General features: G+C 49.7%; 1 protein-coding gene across 1 annotated transcript in view; it reads right to left on the minus strand.

Annotated features, from left to right (window-relative positions):
- Nucleotides 1–4524: 4524 nt before the first annotated feature.
- Nucleotides 4525–21265, minus strand: part of LOC116950318 (reticulon-4 receptor-like 2) — a 29299-nt gene continuing 12558 nt past the window's right edge. Inside the window, exon 3 of the mRNA XM_032968042.2 lies at nt 4525–5505. Within this exon, the coding sequence (XP_032823933.2) occupies nt 4540–5505 (966 nt within the window). The 3' untranslated portion in view covers nt 4525–4539. The remainder of the gene's footprint in view (nt 5506–21265) is intronic.

Genomic DNA, 21265 nt, shown 5'->3' on the forward strand with positions numbered 1-21265 from the left:
CCCTCCCTAGCATTAGAATGCCCTGCCAGCGTGTGGCCCGTAATTCTGATGGAGAGCGATGGACTTTGGGAGACAGCTGCCTGGGATTGAGACTTATAGTAGAGCCCGGGCAAATGTCCCTTCAGCTAAATCCCGGTTTATCAGCCTCACTGTATGGGATTGAGAGCTGCTCTTCATGCACACACACACACACGGGGGGGCATTAAACATTCAGCTGTTAGATATACATACACTGAATAATACATATATGTGTGTGTGTATGTGCGTGTGTGCGGGTGGGGAGCGGCCGTGTAGGGATTAGCGCGCTGCGCTACGAAGCCGGCAACCCGAGTTCGATTCCCGCTCGCGGCCAACGCCAGTGGCTAATATCTGAACCGGTCCAGGACCCTCCCCTAGGTCGACTCAGCCTCAAATGAGCACCTGGTGCTGTGTTTTAAAACATCGCCAATAGGGAGACAAAGGCGGTCGGGCGTGGTGTTGGCCACCCACCCCCTCGTGTATCGTGTCGGCCTTCATAGGTGCTCGCTAACAGCACTTGCCCCAACGGTCTGTTAAGGCTATAGGGGGATCTTTGTACCGTATATGCATGGGGCTTAATCTATCATGGAATATTTTCTGCACACCCCCCCCCCCCACCGCCACAAAGCTCTCATCCCCCTCCCCCGATGGCAGAGGCAGAGTGGCTGTAAAATATTTTCTGAAGCTCAGCCCCGGATAGCTCCAGCTGAAATTAAGGGCTGGACGTACAGTGTCAATATCAAAGTGTGCTACGTTGGATTTGATGTCACCATTCCCGCGGCTGTCTTGGGAGACATCTTGTGCTGCAGAGCTGCACCTCCGATTTAGCACGGTTGGCTAGGTGCGGTGCGAAAGAAGTTCAAACATACACACAAGAGGCAAAAGCGCAGCCCTGCAAGTGCGGCGCTAACGCCCGCTGCTGGCGACAAAGGCCTCCACATCTGCAGGCCTCCTCTTCCACGCTTGCCCAGACGTCTTAGAAGGGATGGGGAGCTCCCACACTTTACCCCACCACCACACGCGTGATGCCGATCGACTGACTGCACTTGCACAAGCTTTACACTGCTCGATGGATGATGGTGGATTTAATTAACTTTCCGATCGTTTAAACTGCCGCACCGGGACATGACATAGGATAGCTAGCTATACGTGTATAAATGCCGTCAAAAAAATAAACCATGCTCTTCTCTTACAGATTTAAATCCAAACATGCCAATCAATTGTCAGTCGTTGCAATATATTATTATTATTGGAATTCACCACCAGCCTTTGTCAACGATGAGCTATACAGGATAATATGCGTACATACATAAACACAAGCACGTGTTATGTCTCACTAAAGTTATTTAATGTATACATATTTGTTGAAATAACATTCATCGAAAAAGAAATATCGGTACATGGGTTACGACAACAAAGCAAAATACAAGCGCGAGACATGCCAAATAAGAATGCGGAAATGCTCTAAGACTGCATTGTTGTGACCTCTTTGTCTATATCACAATTGTACAGAAATATTCAATGCAGGTAACTCCACCGCTTAAAATGTATCTCTCTCTCCCTCTCTCTCTCAAGTTGTTGTAAATTGAACAAAACAAACAAAAAAAACCACCTGATTCTTGCTTTGTTTTGTTTTGTTGTTTTGCCGTGGGATGATTCCTGCATATCGATGGTGGTGAATGTGCAATGAAAGGAGAAGACGGACGTCCCGAGACGTCGCGGTCGTTGGGGGATGCAACGTCACGCCGCGTCGCTACGCGCTGTTCCCTCCCAGAGTAGAAAATAAAACAGTGGAGAACCGTTGTTGGGCCGACGTTGGGCCGACGTTGCGCGCGAGCGTTTCCAACCAAACGCCAACGTTGGGTCAACGTTAGGGGGGGGAAGGAGGGAAACGGTTCCGACCAAACGCTAACGATGGGTCAACGTTAGGGGGGGAGGGGGGAAACGGTTCCAACCAAACGCCAACGTTGGGTCAACGTTAGGGGGGGAGGAGGGAAACGGTTCCAACCAAACGCCAACGTTGAGTCAACGTTAGGGGGGGAGGGAGGAAACGGTTCCAACCAAACGCCAACGTTGGGTCAACGTTAGGCGGGGAGGAGAGAAAACGGTTCCAACCAAACTTCAACGATGGGTCAACGTTAGGGGGGGAGGGGGGAAACGGTTCCAACCAAACGCCAACGTTGGGTCAACGTTAGGCGGGGAGGAGAGAAAACGGTTCCAATTAAATGGCAACGTTCGGCAAACATGGTTCGAAATCGATATGCCAACGTTGGGAGCCAACGGCAGGCCAAACGGTTCCAACCGAACGCCAACGTTGGGTCAACGGTGCGCGTTTACCGGCACTGCGATGGTCCCAGGAGCCGACCGCCCTTCCCCGAGAGAAAAATTAGCGGCTGCAAAAAATAACGATTTTATTTTATAGCATTGTTATTATTGTTATTTTGGTGACCAGATACTGCATGGTTTGTTGGTTCGAATTGCCCTCGCCGCTCAAATCCAACGCTTTCGGCCGTAACACACCGGTTTTTTTTTAATGAAAGAAAGGAATCGATAAAAAAACGGAAACACCCCAATCGCGACGAAGAGGTGGGGCAAGAACCACGCGCGTGCAGGCTGGAGACAAGCGGAGGGGAGGAAGCGCACGCCCGTGCCCTCTTTAACGTCACCCCGTCTATTGTACCCCCTTGGCGTCCCGAGCCGGGAGATTTCCAGTCGTCGGGGGATGAGTGGAGGGAGCGAGCCGAGCGAGTTAGCGAGCAAGGCGACCTGGCCTCTTCGTTTTGTCTGTTAAACTGCAAAAAAGAGGGTTCGCAAATGGGAAATCAATTAACAATTATTTGACGTTATTCGAGCGCTACGAGTAAGTAGTAGTGATAAAAAATATATCAAAATAACGATGATGATGATGATGATGATAAGGGTTAAAGCAGGCTTCAAGAAAGTCGCGTCGATTGTTTTGGTGCTGTCCGTTCGTGTCGTCGGGAGTTTCCGTTTTGGTTTTTTTGCCGCCCCATCCGTTTTCGTTTCGCTTCGGCAACGCGACCCCTTTCAGTCGGCCACAATTCTCTTTGTCCTACGTCGAAGTTGTTTAAATTTAGTTTTTTTTGTGTGTGTTTGTTGTTTGTTGTTGTTGTTGTTGTGGGTTTAATTTTGTTTCGCCGACAGATCAGCACGGCCACCACCGTCCCAACCGCTTTCTCGCGGCGGCTCGCGCGGATTGACCGAACACGTGGCGCGATCACCTCCACGTGCACCCCGGGGGAGAAGATTATTTATGATATTATTGTCATTATTCCGCTTCGATGGGGAACGGCAGATGTCACGAACTAAGTCTTTGTTGTTGTTGTTTTTGTTGCGTGGCAGCAGCAGTAGTAACAGTAATGACGCTGTAAAACTTTCCCCCCCCCCCCCCCCCAAAGTGTGGAAGTCTTTACGAAGCTCCGCGGGCGCGAATCGTCGCGTCTCCGCCCTCGTTCGTGATCGTAAACTTTGAGCGGAGAGGCCCCCCCCCCCCCCCCCCGAGCTGCGGGTTGCGTGGAGCCGCCGTGCCCCAAGCGCGCGAGGCGCGTCCAGCAGGCGACGGGCGGCAGGCCGGGAAGGTCTTGCGGGCGACGTCGTTGGCATTTAATTTGATTTCACAGACGTGTCCAAGTTAAAGCTTGTCCCCCCACGATTGCACAAACTCATCCCCCACCCCCCACTCCCGCACCCTCACCTCTCTCCCTCCCTCCCTCCGGCTTGGGGTGGGGGGGATAAGAAGCGGAGGTCCAATTACCCAACGGAGAATCTGGCAATTTCAAGACGGCCCTGAATTATCAAGCTGTGGTACCCCCCCCCGCCCCCATATCTTCTCCGCCTCCCTCTCCTGTTCCTCCCTCCTCGCCTCTCCTCTCCTCCACCTCCATCTCCCCTCTTCTCTGCCTCCCTCTCATCTTCCCCCACTCTCCTCCACACACCCCCACCCCCAGCCCCCTCCTCCCCTCCGGAAGATCTGTTGCCAATTCACACCCTTCCCCGAGCCGACTATTCTTGGATGGATGTGATACGTCTGTAAACGTGTTGCATTATCGCCGCAGCCTGAACACATATGCCTCGTATTGTTTACATTGTTATAGCCAAAACACCAAAACAATCACTTTTGTATCGGTAAAAACTGCACTCACGAAAGCGTTCCCCCCGTTGTAAATTATGGACACGACATCTCACCAGTGCAAGGATCCTTAATGTAGATCTCCGATAGATTTGATTTTTTTCGTTAATCCTTATATATTATTTATATATACTGCAACTTCAAGCAATACATCTGAATCGATACTAGATATCAAAGCTTATCTTCACGCACCCACCCCCACCCCTCCCCACCAACGAATCCATTCATTCATTCACCCCGCGTCACAAGTGTTTGTCATTCCTCCCGACCCGAACCTACCACAGCCACCCCCATCCCCCCTCCCATCAAACTCTTCCGCCGCCTGTCACTTCAGTTCGTCGGCCCCCCCCCCCTTCTCCCCACCCCCCCGTCTAGACGAGGGGCCCGCGCGCCAGGCGGACGAACGCGACCGCCGCCACGGGGCCCAGCGCGCACCTGGCGACGGCGTCGAACCCCGCGCCGGGCCGCCCGTGGACGCGCCCGGCCGCGCCCCCTCCCGCCGCCTGCCCTCCGTGCTGGAGGTCGGCCCCCTCCTTCTTGTTCCGGCTGCACTTGGGGCTGGCGGGCTGCGTGCCGCCGCCGCCGACGTCGTCGTCCAGCTCCTTGAAGTAGGTGTCGAGGTGCGGCAGCTCGCCGGCGGCGCCGTCGCGCTCCTGCTTGCCGTCGAGGTAGCCCTGCCCGGCGGCGTTCGCGCGGGCGCGCGCCGCCGTGTGCTTGCGGCACTTCCGTCTCGTCGGCACCTTGACGATCGGCGAGATTGCCACGGCCGACGTCTTGGCATCCCCGCCTCCTCCGACTCCTCCTCCGACTCCTATCCCGGGCGCCGCCGGCGTCTTCGGGGCGCGGGTTCCCGACGCCTTGTCCGGGCGGAACGGGTGAGTGGCGACGGCGTAGAAGGTCGACGAGGTGGGGCCGAGGTTGCACGACATGAACGTGTTCTCCGCCAGCGACCTGAGGTTGCGGTTGACGAGGTTCGAGGGCGAGTGGCAGACGACCTCCGTGCTCGATCCGCGGAAGCGCTTGAACCACTCCCAGAGCGAGAAGAGGCGGCAGTCGCAGGCCCACGTGTTGTTGTTGAGCCGCAGGTACTGGAGGCCCGACAGGTCACCCATGGCGTGGCCCGAAAGCTCGGTGAGCTCGTTGTTGAACAGGTAGAGGGTGGAGAGGGCCGAGAGGCCGCGAAAGATGCGACGGCGGATTGCCCGCAGCCTGTTGTGGTGCAGCAGCAGCTTGTCGAGGCTGTGCAGCCCCCGGAAGACGTTGTCGGAGAGACTCAGCAGCTTGTTGCCGTGCAGGAAGAGGTGGGTGAGGTTCGACAGCTCCCCGAACAGGTCATCCTGTGAGGGCGCACGCGGTGCGGGCAGAGCGCAGGTGAAATTAAAATCGTGGGTTGGACTCGGGTTTCTTTTTTTTTTTGAGACCCAAGGTCACAAAGGGTAAATGCCACCCGCAGATGCCAAGCAGGCAGCAACTAACAGCACGACGAAAGTTGGCTTCGAAGTCAAGAGTGGGGGATTTTTTTTGTTTGTTTTGTTTTGGCTCAAATGAGTGTTGAGTGCAGCGGTGCACATTTCTCGTTTACAGTCCTGGAGATTCCACATTCATATGGCAGGGGTGAGTCTATCCATAGGGCAACCCCACTGTAAATTCCCCACAAAATTGGTCCCGTATTATATCGACCCACCCCCCTCCCTTTCCCCCGAGGGGTCCTTCCGATTGTGAGCCACTCGCTCTACCACTGAGCCACCAGGCCGGATTACTGAACGTTGGGTTATGCAAGAGTTGACACGTTCTGTGTTAAACTGAGCAAGGTTATACGAATTTGGGGGGGGAAGAGGCAATGGGGTGGAATTCCACAGTGGAGCAGTGCGAGCTAACGAAGGAGAAAGGAAATAGTCGTGACCTGCAGTGTAGTGAATGAGTGTGTAATAATATGGGTGAGTGCATGAGTGGATGAGTGAGTGGATGAGTGAGTGGGCGAATCGGTGAGCGAGCAAGTGTAATGTTGTGACCTGCTGTGTGGTGGTCGTGGTGGTTAAACACTGTGGATGAGTGGGTTGGTGGGTGAGAGGGTGGGTGAGTACATGAATAGTTGAGTGAGTGTTATGTTGAAAAAATAAGAATAGGTTTTACCCTAAATGACAATAAAACAGGTGGCATTAAGATGTTTTCGCTCACCAAATAAAAACTTTTTTTGTAAGGCATCAAGTCTACATTAACCACACGTACTTTTGGCAAAACATGCAAAGGAACGTGCTATAATAATATATGCATTGTGGGTGAACGAGTGGTTGAGTGAGTAGACGAGTCAGTGAGTGGGTGAGTGGGATTTTGTGTGGTGGTGGTGGTGGTTGAACACACAGCATGGATGAGTGGGTTGGTGGGTGAGTTGGTGAGAGGGTGAGTGAGTGGGTGTGATGTTGCAAGGTGGTGGTGGTGGTTGAACACACAGAATGGATGAGTGGGTGTGTGGGTGAGTGGGTGAGAGGGTGAGTGAGTGGGTGTGATGTTGCAAGGTGGTGGTGGTGGTGGTGGTTGAACACACAGAATGGATGAGTGGGTTGGTGGGTGAGTGGGTGAGAGGGTGAGTGAGTGGGTGTGATGTTGTAAGGTGGTGGTGGTGATTGAACGCACAGTGTGGATGAGACGACACAGAGCAGACCGTCGATTAGACCTCAACATGGATGGGGGGGGGGGAATGAATGGAGTTGAAACTAATGGGGACGGTACCCATGGTAGTAGCGATGGAAGAGCGATCAGGAGGCGAGTGATCGCTGGACTGTCAATCAACCTCGATTACTGCTCGTTGAATTCCGTCAAGTGCAGTGAACTCGGAACCGGGTAACCCTCCACCCCCCCCCATACATCACCAACCAACACGGACAAGCGTGTTGAAGTACGGTCGAACAATCCCCGTGACCGACACAGCGTGGGGGAGCCACGATCCGGCGGTAAATGAAACACGAATATGCGACCACGCTAGATTTTTTTATCATGAGTGTTGTGGCAAGTGCATTTGGTCCACGTGCTGATATCGACAATCGCCCAACTTATTCAACTTTTCTAGTATATATAAATATATTTCCATTCAGACCAAAACAATTCTTCATTGGTACATTGGCAAATTCCCGTTACTCTCTAGTGGTGACTGTGCATGTGCCGTGAATGGCAAATAACACCGTGGGATAGAGTGTCTTTCATTATAAAATCAATGTATGCTCTTACACGTGGAATTGGAGGCAGGACTCCCAGCGTGGTGTGTGTTATTATTTGTGCGTGTAATTATCAGCAATTTACTCAACGGTGCTTGCAATTATTGTGTTTGTATGAATATATTTGTTGCTCTTAGATATCTGGGGTGGACTGGTGGCACGGTGGTTAGCACGCTGCGCTATGAACTCAGCGAGCCGAGTTCGATTTCTGGCTATGGCTAACACCAGTGGGTAAGTGATATGGAGGGGGGGGGGGGTGTGCTCACTATGGTGAAGTATGGTCAAAAACCCCCACGGTCTATGTGAAGCTTTCACGTGCGATGATTTGAGAATGGCTGGAATATTCGATGTAATATTTAACTCTCTTAATATGTTAAATTTTTCCAGTCCCTAATTTCTCCAAAGAACGGCTTCACGACGGCATAAGAAGAGATTGATGCCGGAAAGATGTCGCACCACTTGAGCATACTGGCACGAGGCAGATTAAAGTGGAAACAATTGACGAAATCACGGGGCTATCTGCCCATAGATCGTGATGATGATGCTGATGATGATAATGAACTTCTCAACAAAGGAACTGATGAAAATCCAACAAATATTTTTAATGAATCGGCCCACTGGCAAGAGGAACGTCGTAATTCATGCGTGAGTTTGGGGTCAGATCGCTGTGTGAGTACAATGTCAACGTTGTGCGGTACACCCTCCTCTACCTCACACAGCCATATACATACATTAGTCACGTGCACAAACTGCCGATGTATTATTGCTTCCGCACGTAAATACTTACACACAGAGACACACTCACACCCACATACTAACAATAACATCAACCGCCGTTCACCACTAAAGTGGCGGTGGCGTCACCACAGTACTTATGCCAGGCTAGGTGCACGCACACACACAGTCAGAGACAAAGACTCAAAGACAAAGAACCCCCCACACACCTGGTTGTGCTGTACGGAGAGCCGTACAGCACAACCGCGAAATCCTACATGCTTGTAAATTGAAACCAATATTCGTCTAAACATATACATGCATTCATTCAACTCACACCACGGTTAAACCCCAGACGTCATGCGGTTAGTTGCTTGACTATAGCCGGGCAGTGGTGGCTATGCACTTGGCCTGGAACCCAGCGGATCACACAGACGTTCTGAAATTGCCCGTGGGCGTCGATGAGGTGCCATACCCTGGCTCACCAGGAGCAGGCAGTAGAGCAAGTGTATTTAACCCCAATCTGTGTCCATCGGTACGAGGATTAAGCGTAAGCCTAACGCTGGCGCGCGTATAAACACCCATTAGCCCCATTCGCCAAACATACAAATATAGGGTCACAGACCTTGGGCAATTGTTGGCAATGCTGGTTCTGGCTGCCCTCCCAGACCTAATAATCTCATGTCAAACTGTGCAACGAGTTACATAATTGTAAACTTGTAATGTTTTAACTTTTGAGTCTCTGCATCGTCTGTCTCAAAAATGATGTAGATTCCCATTGTAAGCCATCCATCGGTACTTTTTAAATCATTGATGTTCTGGGGCACTAAGTGAGAACAAGACGATGCCACTGGTGTATTTAATATTTGCCTGCATAAGTTATGAGCGTAATTAGAAGCGCTGCGATCATTGCAGCTATAAATGGCACAAATGGATTTTTTTTTAAACAAGTGTGCGAAAGCAACGTTGAAGGGTTTTTGCGTCTCCCCATTGTGACTCGCGATACGTATTTTTATTTCATCGCGTTCAAAACACCTTAGTTCCATTTATTTAGTTTAGTGCCATTTATTTGGTATAGCCCTGTGAGCCATTCGGCTCTTGAATCGGGTGCAACCGCAACAAACAAAAAACATGAACAAGAAAACATCTCAAATAAATAAATAAACTTGTGCCCACGTGGAACGCAGGCACAAGTCCCCCCCCCCCCCTAGTAGATGCATTCCAAAAAAAAAGGAAGGGCGCACAGAGCGAAATCGCCTCGCACGGACCGCACGGTCAACCGACCACCCACAATGCACCGCATGAAGACGGCTGCCTGCCAATTAGCCCGCGTGGGCGAGCTCAGTGCCGGATTATCCTCGTAGCACAAGTCGCTACATATGTAGCAGCTACTACATGTGTAGTAGTAGCTGCTACATATCTAGTAGCTACGGGCCCCGCACTTACAAGGGCCCCGCGCTAAATGCTTTCAAGCTATCAATTCCGGTTCAGTGATTCTGCACGTGCTCTATTACTACTGTAGTGCCATACCGCCTTTAACTTTTATGAAGGACTGAGTGTTTAAGGTTAGCGATTTGTCGTATTATCCGGCTGTATAGCAAATGGAAAAAATACAACTACTTTACTATGCAAATTTAAAAATACATGCGTTTTAATATTTTTCTTTTTATTTAGGGTCCCTTTATAACATATGCTGCAGGCCCCGCACTGGCTTAATCCAGTACTGGTCGTGCTGCAGCAGCAGAGGGCACCGTCGAGATCACGTGGATACAAGACGGTGAGCCCTTAATAAGTGACGTCACGAAGCAGTCCTTAATGAGCCGCATGCGGCTCAGGAAGCGCCAGATCTGCCGACCCCTGCCCGGGGAGCAAACTGAACTTCCATGGTCAGGGGAGTCGGCAATCAATAGAACAAGAAGAGCCATCTTCTTTGGTTCTTTCGGTAAAGTCACGTAGAATGAGAATAAAATAATAATAAATTAATAAAATAAAATAACACAATAGTGAGAATTTTAATTGTGCTATTTTATTTTATTAATTTATTATTTTATTCTCATTCCACGTGACTTTACTGAACGAACCGAAGAAGATGAATCCTTGCGGTCACGAAAGCTTTAAATCGAAATTTAAGAAGAGCCATTTCTTTCGGAAATTTCAGGAGCTGCACTGCAGTCCTTAAGGAGGCACAGCCTGCGGATTCTTCACCGCAAGGTTTCGCCGACCCCTCTGCTCTCGAGGGTGCTGTCTGCCTACCCTTCCACTCCGGCCTAGGCGCTTCCGAGAGAGGTGGGGAGCACGAGGAGGAACCACGGACGAGCAGGAAGGCGACAGCCAGCGGGCGCCAACAATTGCCCAAGCTCTAAGGTCCCCTACGTAGCGCCATGCGGGAGCAACACCACAACTACATGTCAGGGGTCGGCAACCTGCGGCGCCGGAGCTCGCCACGCGGCTCTTCAACGACTGCTCAGTGACGTCATTTATTAAGGACCACCGTCTCGTATGCATCACGTGCATTGCTGCTCTTGAAATATTTAGTTGTTTTTTTTAACATATGTATACCGCATTTTTAACGAAATGGCTCTTCTTGTTATCATATAGGTTGCCAATTACTGAGTGCTTACGTGTGGGAAGGAAACCGGAGCACCTGGTGAAAACCCACGCGTGCGAGGGAGAAACACTCTATCCCATTGCAGACGGAACAGGTGGAGTCCACATTTTGGCTGGACTGCACCGCTTTCTGGTAGTGCCAGGGGGGTTACGGGCTCCTCCTCGACGTCCCACCCACGGGAAGGGAATTTTTGCGACATGAGCGTGTGGTGATCCACCAACCGTCGCTGCACGTGGCCTGGACAACAGGCCACGTGGCCTGGATAGCAGGCCACGTGGCCTGGACAACAAGCCACGTGCATAGCCCGCAGTGATGGAGTTGACTGTCATTAAGTTTGCGGTCCTTGTCTTTTCCAGCCATGCCATCGGCATGTATGGTTTTTTTTTCTTCCCGTTTTTTCCCTCCACGTTGAGAATCAACATGCTTTGAGATCGTTTAGATTATTTGGCTGCTGTGTAGATTTACACGTGATAAAGCCACTTTGTTGAGCTACCATTTGTGGCAAGGTCGTATCTGGAAAATAAGTTAATTCCGCAGGGGCCTTAACCTGGTAAGATTACAAATGAAATGGCTGTATTTGTATATTTTTCAAGTGATGTGTTTTCGTTTTATATACAGGGTGCTTCAAAAAAATGTTAACACTTCGGAGAATTTGCAACAGTACCACGAGAAATGTAACTCCCGGCCTCTGAAGACCACCTGGAGAAGATTCCAGGCGTGCGTGGACAACGATGGCGAACAAGTGGAGACTCTTTGACTTTTTGAAGCAATTAACTATTCAAATTTTTTTTATCATGTTACAGTGCATATAATCCGTCCTTTTTCCATTAAAAACGATAGTCCCCTAATGAGTGTTAACATTTATTTGAAGCGGCCTGTACTTTGCAATCACACCGTGTTTGTGTATTGTTGGTTGTTGTAACTTTCTGACCAGACCTACTGGACATCTGTGAAAAATAACTTTACAGCTCATCGGATTCCTCAGTATAAACACTGATTCTGATCACGGGGACGTGAGACGTGGGGCCCAACAAGACACATCTTCGCAGAGCGCGGTAAGGAACACCCCACGTGCTCGAGAACGGCGCGCAGAAGGGGATATTAGAGAGCTACTTCTGAAGATCCTTGCAATCGGCACATCGGGGGGAGGGAAGAGAGGGGGGTGGGGTTGGACGTTACCAGATGCCCACCTACTGAGAAACGTTTATAACACAGAAATAAAATCGATCCTTTTCATTCTCGCCGCTGAAATGTTGCCAAATCAAGTGACGGGCTAAAGTTAATAATATGAAGAGTCATCGATATTATTATTTACGTGGTTGAGTGTGCAGCAATTACTAATTGGGTTGTGAATCTCAGACCATTATTAACTCGCCACACACGTGAGAACCCGGTTTAATCACGGGTGGCTGAACACTCAGATTCGAACCCAGGCCCTCAGAGGTTATCGGCTCAGTGTCTCTGACCCCTGGGCTACCCTTGGCAATGTCCATGCGGCATTAATCATGAACGCAGCCTGAAACTAGAATCATATTGGCTGACGTTTCGGTCAGCAGCCGTTCTTGAGAACAGAGAGTCGTTATTTATAATCTAAAAGTATTCCACCTATATCCTTCACCTGTTGAGAGTGTATACTACGTACACACATACATTTAGGGTGCATTGGTGGCGCGGTGGTTAGCGTATTGTGCCACGATTCTAGAAACCCGAATTTGTACTCCCAACTCTCCCAAGACGTCTGGATGGCAATGCGGAAAAGTAGACCAAATACGACTCGGGAGAGGAACTCTACAAAGCTCCATCTCTTGCGTGAAAGAGCAATCCGGGATGTATGGCCCGAAGCGTGGAAGAGTAGGCCAAATTCAACTCGTTAGAGAGAGAGAGAGGCACGCTCTTTAGCGCTCCCTCTAATGGAGGAGGCCCTTCCACCAGCGGTGACGTGAGTGAGAAATTGCAGGGCTGCGCCTTTACCCCGTGCTGTGTCAATCCGCTGGGTCACGTTTGGATGTGCCGCGTCCGTTGGTGAGATCAGTGCATTGTCTTTGTGCTGTACGCCTTTTGGCGTCCTCTGGTCTAGCACCGTTTGAGACGAGGCTCAAAAGAAAGCCGTCTCTGGTGTGGACCAATCAGTTTCAAAGACAATGCATATATTATCAGAGTGGGTTTTTTTTGCATTTTGACCACAAGTATTGTGGTTAATGCACACATGATTCCATGTAAAAAGGTTTCAGTTTTGTTGCCAGAAAAAAGGGGAAAAACTCTATTATGAGATCAGGACGGTTTCAACCACGCATCCCCCTTCATTGCATCGGGAGGGAGGGGGGCTCTGAAGATGCCGCGGCTATGTGTGAAGCCAGGGCCCTTGAGGACAATAACAGCGCAAGGTGCTGCTGAATGCCAAGCCACGCAAATTCAGATGTTTCTAAAAATAACTCATTAAGGGCAACTCCGTGCACTGGCTTCTACCGTATTCTCCGAATTGTATAGGACCCTCCGGAAAGTAAGACGCACCCCCGAACTCGTGCTCGGCGTCCAATAAAATGTAAGATGCATCCCTCGAACTCTTCGATGTAGTGCGGTTGGCGGTGGGGGGGGGCAAGTGCGTCTTATAATCCGGTAGTGGTTCAATGTGTTAGTTGCTGAATGTGCCACGCGTATACGCACGCTACTACGGTAGGCTACCGTGGTGTTAACGGGGAGCGCACGGGGCTTGTCATCCTGAAGTATCCGGTTTTCTAGATCTCTCGGCGTAGCAGATTAAACATATATTTAATACCCCGCCCCTCCCACCTTTACTCGCCCCCCCTCTCCTACCCAACCCCCGCATTTTCCCACCAAGCGTTGCTGTAAAGATTCCTGAGCGCCGCGTGTCGAATGTACACCCTTACAATGGCCCTACTTGCTGTGCTGCCCCCCTTCTGCGGGCCACCACCCCCCCCCCCTCATCCCAACCCCGCATCCTCGACGGGAGCGTCTCGGGGCGCCCGTTTGCAATCTCTCGCGCGATCCACCAACCCTCGAGTGTCAGCGCGCTGGGTGGACACTCGCACCGGTGACGAATGCGCGCACAGAGGGCAGACGGTTAGCGGGGGGGGGGGGGTGATTGGGAAACAAAATCTCAGCGTTATTTATAATGTGTCGTAACCCTCCACCACCCGACACGGCCAAACAGTAAAAAAAGTGTCACGTTGACAAAAGACAAATAGTTCACTGCTTTAGCCCACCGATGTGCTGAAGAGTGAATCCACAACATTTACAGTTTGAGTACTGTGACGTTTCGCTGGTAATTGCATCCAGCATCATCGGGCAATTCGCCAGGATGGTAAAGCCCTCACTTGCTCCCGGTCTTAAATAGTGCAGCAGGGTGACGTCATCATTTAACTAATTCAAGTGCCGTGATTTCAGGCGGAGGGGGGGTATTGTAATTATATAATCGATTGGTAATCTGTCAATGGTTATGATTAGTATTGAGTTGTAGATTAGTAATTAGTTGTAATGTGTGTTATTGTGATTATACGCTACGTTAGTAATTCGTTAAGTAGTATGTGTTTCACCGATAAGGAATTGTAATATGTATTATTTAATAATACGCTACCAAGCCGCACTAAGCCTGTAGCTGTCAGAGCTATTAAAATTATTTCTATTTCTCTCAATTTCAATGGATTCTCTAATTAGTCTTGGCCAATAATAATTAGTTTTACACAACACTTCAACGTTACCAAAATCAATTGAGTGTCCTTGTTGGCAAGCATGTTCTGCCACTGCCGACATTTGTGTTTGAGATAATTTAATATTTCTTTGGTGTTCTTTTAGTCTTATGCTGATGTTACGTCCCGTCTGTCCAATATAGCATCTGCCACATACGGTGATGTTATTACCGAATGGTTTGGTGTGAACTTCAAAGGTTATCAAAATAAAACGAAACTATTAAACTATTTTTTTTATCTTACCAGGTAAGGCTCACTGAGCTATGTAGCTCTTTGGAATAAACGACCTGGCTATCACAAATGATCGCTCAAGTAAGTGGCTTACAATGTGGAAATGTAGAGATAGCAGCCAAATAAATGCGTGTTATTGAATTTAAATGTGGAGATAACAACCGTAGGACCCCGAGAAAAATCCACGCGACCACGGAGAGAGAGAGACACGCACACTCCAAATACACAGCAGGCGTCAGGATCAGGATCGAATCCACGACCTCCTGCATACCAGGCGATGTAGTTAACTTCTCGCCACCGTGGAGATAACTTTATGTAAATCATATAAACATGTTATAGGTGACGTTTTGGAAAATGGCCCTTCTCTCTAGCACGTTAATAGTCTAGAGGGACATAGTGGCTCATGCGAATTGGAGACTCCACATAACACCTTGGATAGCGGATAAGAATTACTAGTAAAAACATTGTTAAAATGTTTCAGACGTACGATGATGATGACTGTCGCTATGATATTTGTCATTTTCTGGACGTCTGTGACAAAACGCTTTATAGCTCATTGGATTCCTCCAGTATAAATAATGATTATGATATTCTATGATCTCACACCTATAAAATGTCATTGTGTGTCTGTGTATCGGTGTGTGTGGCCGAAACTTGCTAAGGATTTGGCTCGCAAACCGTGGGGTATACGTTTTAAACAAAAAAATAACAACCAGGTAGCACGCAATAAGCCCCGTGCTGAGGCAGCGTTATTCCGATTTCAGGTCCGTCATCTTTAAAGTAGTTTAATTAGCGATTTAGTGCTCTTTCGTTTATTTATTTATTAGCTAGCGCGCGCTCGACCCTACCAACTCGCACGCGTTCGGTGAGGGGGGGAGGGCCCTACCAACTCACACGTGTTCGGTGGAGGGGGGGGGGCCTACCAGGTCACACGTGTTCGGTGGAAGGGGGGCCCTACCAGGTCACACGCGTTCGATGGGGGGGATGGGGGCAAAACTCTTTCGTGTGGACACTGCGCTACGCAGATTTACAGCTCCTTTCAAACATTTATGACCATGATGACTGTTTACTCATTACAAATTGCCTCTTATGGGTTACATTTAATGACAGGGATGAACCAATGTTTTTGAAGAATAGCCTTTTTCTCTGTACTCCTGAGGCACAAGCAGCCACGCAACAATGACTTCTTCGTTCTATCGTATTTACACGTGCCCCCCTCAGTAGGGGGGGGTTGAGCAGTGACGTTAAGTCAATGACGCTTGATTATTGCACATCTGCTCATAGTTACAGGTAGGTTCGGTTCCTTTTGTATTCGTTGACTTTCATGAATTTGCCGCTCTTGCTCGCGGCAAATGTTGGCACCGAAATAGCGGAACACCCTCGCAGTCACTCCTAATTACTTATTATAACACGAGTGCATTTCCCCTCTCCCTTGATTCTTTCGCTAAAGTCACGTACATAGAAAACTATTATTTACGAACTTATTTAGTCTACATAAAAGTTAGAGTGTGCGTGAGTACGTCCTTGTGTGCGTGTGAGTCCATATATGCGTGTGCGTTGTGTCTGTGTGAGTCCGTGTGTGTGTGCGTCAACGTGTTTGCGAGTCGATGTGTGTGTGACAGTCGCTGTGTTTGTTTGTGTACGTCCATGTGTGTGTGTGCGATGTGTGTTTAAGTCGATGTGTGTGTATCAGTCGATGTGTGTGTGTGTAAGTCCATGTGTGTGTTAGTCGATATGTGTGTGTAAGTTCATATGTGTGTGCGTAGTTCCATGTGCGTGTGAGTCTATGTATTTGTGTTTAAATCGATGTGTTTGTGTGCTAGTCGATGTGTGTGTGTGTGGGTCCATGTGTGTCAGTCGATGTATGTGTGTGTGTGTACGTCGAAATGTGTGTCTGCGTGAGTCAATGTGCGTTTGTAAGTCGACATGTGTGTGTGTAAGTCGATGCGTTTGTGTGTGGGTCGATGTGTGTCAGTCGATGTGTGTGTACATCGATATGTGTGTGTGAATCCATGTGTGTGTGTGTTAGTCGATATCTGTGTTTGCGTAAGTCCATATGTGTGTGTATGTGTAGGTCCATGTGTGTGTGTGACTCTATGTATGTGTGTTTAAGTCCATGTGTGTGTAAGTCGATGTGTGTGTGTGTGAGTCGCTGTGAGTGTGTACGTCAATATGTGCGTGTGTAAGTCCATATGTAATTAGTCGATATGTGTGTAAGTCCATATGTTTGTGTGTGTGTGTGTGTAATTCCATGTGTGTGAGTCTATGTGTGTGTGTCGATATGTGAGTGTTTCAGTCGACGTGTGTGTGAGTCGATAAGTCAATGTGTCTGTGTGCGTCTATGTGTGTGTGTGCATAAGTCAATGCGCGTGTGTGCGTCGATATGTGTGTGTGTGAGTCGATATGTGTGTGTGTGAGTTGATGGGTGTGTGTTAGTCGATATATCTGTGTGTGTAACTCCATATGTGTGTGTAGGTCCATGTGTGTGTGAGTCTCTGTATGTGTGTGTGTGAGTCGATGTGTGTGTGTAAGTCGATGTGTGTGCGTCGGTCCATGTGTGTGTGTAAGTCCATGTGTGTGTGTCTTAGTCGATATGTGTGTAAGTCGATATGTGTGTGTGTGTAGGTCGATGTGTGTGTGAGTATGTATGTGTGTGTGTATAAGTCGATGTGTGTGTGTGCGTCAGTCGATATTTGTGTGTGTAAGTAGATGTGTGTGTGTAAGTCGATGTGATTGTGTGTGCATCGATGTGTGTGTGTACGTCCGTGTGTGTGTGTGTATATAAGTCGATGTGTGTGTGTGCAAGTCGCTGTGTGTGTGCGTGATTCGATGTGTGTGTGTCAGTCGATGTGTGTGTTAGTCAATGTGTGTGCGTGGTGCGTGTATGTGGACAACTAATATTTTACAAATAAGTTAGTAACTTTTACAATAATAATGTGTGTCTAAGTCCATGTGTGTAAGTCGATGTGTGGGTGTGAGTCGATGTGTGTGTGAGAGTCGATGTGTGTGTGAGAGTCGATGTGTGTGTGTATGTCCGTGTGTGTGTATGTATATATATATAAGTCGATGTGTGTGTGTTTAAGTCAATGTGTGTGCGTGAGTCGATATGTGTGTGTGTCAGTCGATGTGTGTGTTAGTCGATGTGTGTGTGCGTGGCTCCATGTGAGTGTGTAAGTCCATTTCTTCGTGTGTGTGTGTAGGTCCATATATGTATGTGAGTCGATGTGTGTGTGTATGTAAGTGAAAATAAACAAAAATAATTGCGTGTGTAATTCGATGTATCGGTTGCGTAACCCTGTGTGGAAGCTACCTCGTCTGTCGCTCCGCACGAAGCGTCAGGGCTTCTCGGCCACAGTCATTCCCTCCCTTCTCTACGCTTGCGAAACGTGGACCCCCCTATTGGAACATCTTTGCCGGTTAGAATCATTTAGGCTAGCCTGCCTACGATCCATTCTGGGTTTAACTAGGCTGGATTGTGTGAGGAGCTCACAAATCCTTGAACGATCTGGACAAAGTCCCATTGGTGAGCTCCTCTGGCAGGCAAGGCTGCGTTGGCTGGGCCATGTTGCCCGCATGCCCAGCCACCGCATGCCGAAACAGCTTTTGATCGGCCGGATAGAGGGGGCTAGACGGGTGCGGCACGGGCTAGAGAAGAGATGGAGTGATGTGGTACAGGAGGACGTGGAGCTGAGTGGACTTGCCAATGACTGGTACGAGCGGTGTCAAGATCGGCCTCTGTGGAGGAGGCTCGTGAAGGACGCTCCTGGGCAGTTGGAGGCAGTCGCCCTCCAACAATAATGGAGGTTAGAAGAGCGACGCTCACAACAATGAGCGGAGCGCCAGGCGGATAAAACACAGCAAGTTGGCACAGTAGGTGGCACAGGTGGTGCATCAGCCAGTCGTCTCAGTCAGTCGACCCGTGGCACCTGGGTCTACCCCGTGACCTCCTGCCAGTGGGCGTTCGACACTTAACGTGGCCTCAAGGTGCACATAGCCTGGCACAAGCATCGTGATGACGTCAACGCCACTTAGTGGCAAATGGCGGCTGTTGTTGTGTGTAAGTCCATGTGTGTGTGTGAGTCGCTGTGTGTTTGTAAGTCGATGTGTGTTTGTGTGTGGGTCAATGTGTGTGGAGGTTGATGTGTGTGTGTGAGTCGCTGTGTGTGTGCAAGTCGATGTGTGTGTGTGGGTCTATGTGTGTGTAAGTCCATGTGTGTGTGTTAGTCAATATGTGTGTGTGTAAGTCCATATGTGTGTGCGTGTAGGTCGATGTGTGTGTGAGTTTGTATGTGTGTGTGAGTCGATGTGTGTGTGTGGGTCGATGTGTGTGTGTCTTTTTTGCCCGGGCAACGCCGGGTACTTCCCGCTTGTGTACTATATAACGTGTTCCCCTTCACGATGGTTCCAGACGAGGCCCGTAGCGTAGCAGGAGAGGCCTACCCCACCAAAAAGCAACTCGTACATTATCTAACCTTTTAATATTCATAATTACGTCAATTAATTCACCCACCAAAGCCTCACTCGGCCTCAAGGCGCTCCCTTTCAAGAGGGTCTTGCTGCATTGCGATGTTCGGCCAATGACCTCAATGAGTGTTTTGGATTTTTGTCTGACAGCAGGCCGGGGAGAATCCGGAGAAAAGCCCACGTGCACGCGTGCCCACGTGCACGCGCTTGGAGGGGCGCGCCCTTGAGCTCATCACGCCCACGGCCTGACGGGCAAACCCACTTGTTGTACTGCCATATCCTGGCCACTCCAGTGGCACAAACCTGACGTGCCAATCCGTGACCTCACACACCTTAGCCTGAACAGACTGTTGGGGCAAGTGCTGTTAGCGAGCACCTAGGAGGGCCGGCACGGCACACCAAGGGGGTGGGTGGCCAACGCCACGCTCGGCCGCCTTTGTCTCCCTAGTGGCGATGTTTACACATCGCACCAGGTACTCATTTGAGGCTGAGTCGACCTAGGGGAGACCCCAGGACTGGTTCAGATAATCGTCACCGGTGTTATTAACGAGCACCCGTGAGAGGGTGGTGGTAGGGGGGGGGGGGGTGTTACCACTCCGCCCGGCCGCCTTTGTCTCCCCAGAGCTGATGTTTGCACAACGCACCCAACGCAAATATCTGAACCTCGGGGAAGCAGAGGTTCAGAAATTTGCCACTGATGGTGGCCGTGAGCCGGAATTGAACCCGGGTCGCCAGGTTCAGCAGCGCACTTCGCTAACCTACTATCCTTACCGATACCACTACCCGCCATTCCCCACTAAGTGGCGGTGACAGGACCCGTCAGCACGGACGTCTGTGCCAGGCCAGGTGCACTTTGAGGCCACGTGAAGTGTCGAAGGCCTCGCTGATAGAAGGTCACGGGAGAGACCCAGCAGGTGACATGGGTAGACGGACTGAGATGGCCGGCAGATGGACCGGCTGTGCGCCTTATCCTCACCACCCTCCCACACAGACGTCACACGGGAATAAATTAATACGATAACTTTTCAAACTCGGCTATTTGCATGGGTATGGTCAAATGGAAAGGATCTGTCTATGAGAGGCATCGCAGCCTAAGGGCAGGTGCTTTATTCGAGCCTCAAATTACCGCGGAGAACGTGGTCCAGGCAGGGGTTTCGTGGTTCGAATCGAGCGGCCGCGCCGGGTAATACTGCGGGTGTATTAGCCGAGGGAGGCCGCTGCAGTGCCGGCGTCGTTCGTCCAAAGTTGCCAAATAAAAATTTAACGAAAATTACCCCCAAAAGTATTCACTTAGAATGTACAAAGCAATCGAAGCAATCGTCGCCCCCCGTACTGGAAAGAAAAATGGGAGGGCTCGCTTAAGACTCAATGAGATTTTCCCGTGCAAACAAGCGTGAGAAAGTTGAACACGTAGGCTTTCGCGACCAGTATTATTCATAATAAAGATTTTTTGGGTGAGATCGCGTTATTTATAAATGTGTCGCAACCCTCCACCACCCGACACGGCCAATCAGTAAAAATTGTGTCACGTTGACAAAAGACAAACAGTTCACTACTTTAGCCCACCGGTGTGTTGAAGAGTGGATCCACAACATTTACAATTTGAGTACGACGTTTCGCTGAAAATTACATCCAGCATCTTCGGGAGATTTGCCAGAATAGTGAAGCCATCCACCTGCTTCCGGTCTTAAATCGTGCAGGATGACGTCATCGTTGTTTTGTTTGTAATGAAGCGTGAGAAAAAATCGTTGAGTGTTTTGGTTTTAATGTAGGGCGCTAATCTTTTTTTAAAAAAATGATTTTTCGGGACCACCTCCCCGCCCACCACTTGCAACTGAGAAGTTTCTGGAAACCGCCTCTTGCCCAGGCCGCTGTTGCAAACGCGACGGTCCATCTCCAGCGAAATCCCCGGTGAAATGCAATACTTTGTGGGAGAGAGAACAAAAATTGTCTGGCTGGCGTCCTGGCTGGCTGGCACGTGCGTGGTGGTGGTGGTGGGGAGCGGTCGTGTAGCGGTTAGCGCGCTGCGCTACGAACCTGGCGACCCGAGTTCGATTCCCGCTCACGGCCAACATCGGTGACGAATATCTGAACCGGTTCTGCGCCTCCCCGAGGTCGACTCAGCCTCAAATGAGTACCTGGTGCGGTGTGTAAAAACATC

Source organism: Petromyzon marinus, chromosome 38 (assembly GCF_048934315.1).
Source record: "Petromyzon marinus isolate PM22_M1 ecotype Great Lakes invasive population chromosome 38, UKy_Petmar_22M1.pri1.0, whole genome shotgun sequence".
NCBI classification, from domain to species: Eukaryota; Metazoa; Chordata; class Hyperoartia; order Petromyzontiformes; family Petromyzontidae; genus Petromyzon; species Petromyzon marinus.